The 2,879-nt window shown below is 51.9% G+C and overlaps 1 protein-coding gene across 1 annotated transcript; it reads right to left on the bottom strand.

Moving 5' to 3' along the window:
* Nucleotides 1–1,002: 1,002 nt before the first annotated feature.
* LOC123049279 (quinone-oxidoreductase QR2) lies at nucleotides 1,003–2,018 on the bottom strand. The gene is made up of 2 exons (XM_044472222.1): nucleotides 1,829–2,018; nucleotides 1,003–1,733 (listed from the first exon to the last, which is right to left on the bottom strand). Exons 1-2 carry the CDS (start codon nucleotides 1,849–1,851, stop codon nucleotides 1,142–1,144), a joined length of 615 nt encoding a protein of 204 aa, XP_044328157.1. The 5' UTR covers nucleotides 1,852–2,018; the 3' UTR covers nucleotides 1,003–1,141.
* Between the last annotated feature and the right edge of the window lie 861 nt (nucleotides 2,019–2,879).

Genomic DNA, 2,879 nt, shown 5'->3' with positions numbered 1-2,879 from the left:
CTCAGCAGGTACTCAAACTTAATCCCATCGGTGTCTGTCGGCGCTCGTCTGGAGCTAAGGTACTGTACCTGTTCCTGACAGCTGCGACCGAGCCTAGCGACACTGGGAGCAAACAAATTCATGGGGCTGTAGGGCACTGTTTCCACCACAACTGTTCACCCCGAATACAACCGAGCCAGACAAATTTCTTGGAAGCCATGGAGAGTCACTGTACCTCACGCGTCCACTTCTTGCCTCTTGCTCTTTCTATTGCCCATGTTTATTAAAATGAAAAACAACATAGATGGCTTGTCCATATTCTCGGTTCCTCATGCCAGGAACCGAAACAAAGAAAATGAGAGTAAGAGAGATAGAGAGTATCCATGAGAGTCCAGCTAGAGCCGGCTAGCTCGGTCTTCTCTCTCTTCCTTCACTTGATGAGCTCCATCTTCTATTCATGGTGGACAAACGCCCAACTCATGAGAATAAGAGATCCAAATATGGAGAGATCATGCTTCCCAGAAGATGCTAAGCCCATGGACGTGAAGGATATGGAGGTGAGAACCGGGGAGCTTGATCTTGTTGCCTGGTCGTCTGATGGATTTGGACTGTCGTTTCCATTGTTCGCATTAGTGGGCACCTTGGGCTGCAGAACAAAACCAAATGGGATAGAGCCTATGGCCTGCATCGATTCCAGCTATATGAACCTATGAAGCCTACTGTGACTCTTGCGCGGACGCAGCTTCGGTGCCTCAAAGGCACCTGCCTTTTGGTCACTAACATGTGGGCCAGCCACCTGTTGGGCCCACATGTCATAGACACAAAGGAAGGTGCCTTAAGGCACCGAAGTATAGTCCCTCTTGCGCTAAATACTGCTAATAACGATGGTTAACCCAAACAGGCCATCACACATCTCGAGAACCAGGCCCTGAAGCGACGGCCATGATACCAGGGCCCGGCGCAGATGCTCTAAAAATCCGCTTCCGTGTATCAAAGTCTTTTTTTATGGTCCGCTAAAGTGGGTGCACACAGAATAGATTCTCGTCTTATTATTATTTCCAAACAAGAAATTAAATCGTTACAGCTTAAATTGTTTCACGACTGTGTAAAATCATCTTGCACTCAAGATCGCATGCATTATCGTGAGGCTGGTGATCAGACTTCAGACGGCCTTGAGCTTCTTGGCGACGCCAGCGAAGTACTTCCCCTGGTGCGCCGCCAAGGCGAGCTCGGCGTCGCTGGGTACCCTGCTGCCATCGGCGCCGGCGAAGGTGCCAGCTCCGTATGGGCTGCCGCCCTTGACCTCGTCCATGCCGAACATGCCGGCGCCGTGCGTGTATCCGACGGGCACGAACAGCATGCCGTGGTGCGTCAGCTGCGTCACGGCCGTGAGAGCCGTGGTCTCCTGGCCGCCGCCCTGGGTGCCTGTGGCGAAGAAGACGCCCGCGGGCTTGCCGGCAAGGGACTGCGCCTGCCAGAGGCCGCCGGTGGAGTCAAAGAAGGCCTTCATCTGCGCCGCCATCATGCCGAACCGTGTCGGGAAGCCGAACAGGATGCCGTCGGCCTCGGCCAGCTGCCTCGCCGTGATGACGGGATGATCCTCACGCCCAGGCGTTGCGTGCATCTTCCCCAGCACGTCCTCTGGCAGCGTCTCGGGCACCCGCCAGACGTTGACCTCGACGCCGGGGACGGCCTCGGCGCCCTTCTTCATCTCTTCCGCCAGCGTCGCAACGTGTCCCCAGGTTGAGTAGTACCTGAAAATTGATGCAGCCAAAAAAGAAATTAGGCGATCAAATCATTCAGCTCGCTGGCCGGAAAAAGGGTGAGCAGAGAAGAGGCGGAGAATTACACGATGTAGATCTTAGTGGCCATTGCCGCTAGCAGCAGAGTTCGATCGCCTCCTTGGTTTGTTTTGCAAATTGCTCTGCTTCTTCTTGTGGGTTTGTTGTCTCGGTATGAGTGGTGAAGGAAGAATATACAGAGGCTCCGGTACTTATAGAGAAGCCGAGAAGAAACTAGTCTCAGTTTCTGGAAAGTGAGGCTGCTATGTACTAGTACTGTCTTATCCAGGTACGACTGCTAATACTAGAATAAAATTCTTCGTTATCAATCAAACCACTAATGGAAGGCTGCTGATTAAGAATCGTCGGTGTGGTCGTTGAAGAAAGAACCTGGACGCTACGCTGGGCGGCATCTGCTGGTTGAGTTGAGTGCGTGTTGATGGCGTCGCTACTGACGCCCACTGTCTTTTTTGTTCGAGAAATGATAGGATTCCTGCTATTAAGAAGTAGTTGCTCAGCCCGGTTAATTATAAAGGTAAAAATCATCACAACTGCTAAGCGTACACATAAGTTATCCCGCACAGACCACTCTAGCGAAGGTCTCGCGAAGACAACACACAGATGTCATTGTCACCACTTCTTCCCTAAATTCATAATCGTCATCCCTAAACTCCGAACAAACGACTCCGACTTTGCCGTAGGCAATCATCGACCCAAACCACACTATAGAGGCCATGTAGAGATATATAAAGATCCGCACCAGAACTCAGCCACCTGAGACGACCAGACAACATAGCTCCGACTCTGACAGAGAATCACAAAGGAGAAGTAGGCACGGTTGGCGCCGCGAAAGATCATCGAACAAACCACCTGCTGCCCGTCATCGTATGCCAAAGGGACCCCGCCACCGCAGCTTCGACTTCGTAACAACAAACCAGGCGAGGCAATCCTGCAGACACGCCGGAGAAGAGCCGTCTACCTCAACCATTGCCACACTCTGTCGTTGCTCCCCTCATCATTGTTGCTACAGAAGTCTCGACGTGTAACGCCCCGAGACCGATGCTCCAGATGTCTTCCATTTATTTTAGTTGTTGCAATGTGTTTTTTTATGTTTGTTGC

The sequence above is a fragment of the Triticum aestivum genome, chromosome 2D, assembly GCF_018294505.1.
Source record: "Triticum aestivum cultivar Chinese Spring chromosome 2D, IWGSC CS RefSeq v2.1, whole genome shotgun sequence".
NCBI classification, from domain to species: domain Eukaryota; kingdom Viridiplantae; phylum Streptophyta; class Magnoliopsida; order Poales; family Poaceae; genus Triticum; species Triticum aestivum.
The sequence above is the reverse complement of the archived record's forward strand: the minus strand, read 5'-3'. Positions and strand labels throughout refer to the sequence as shown.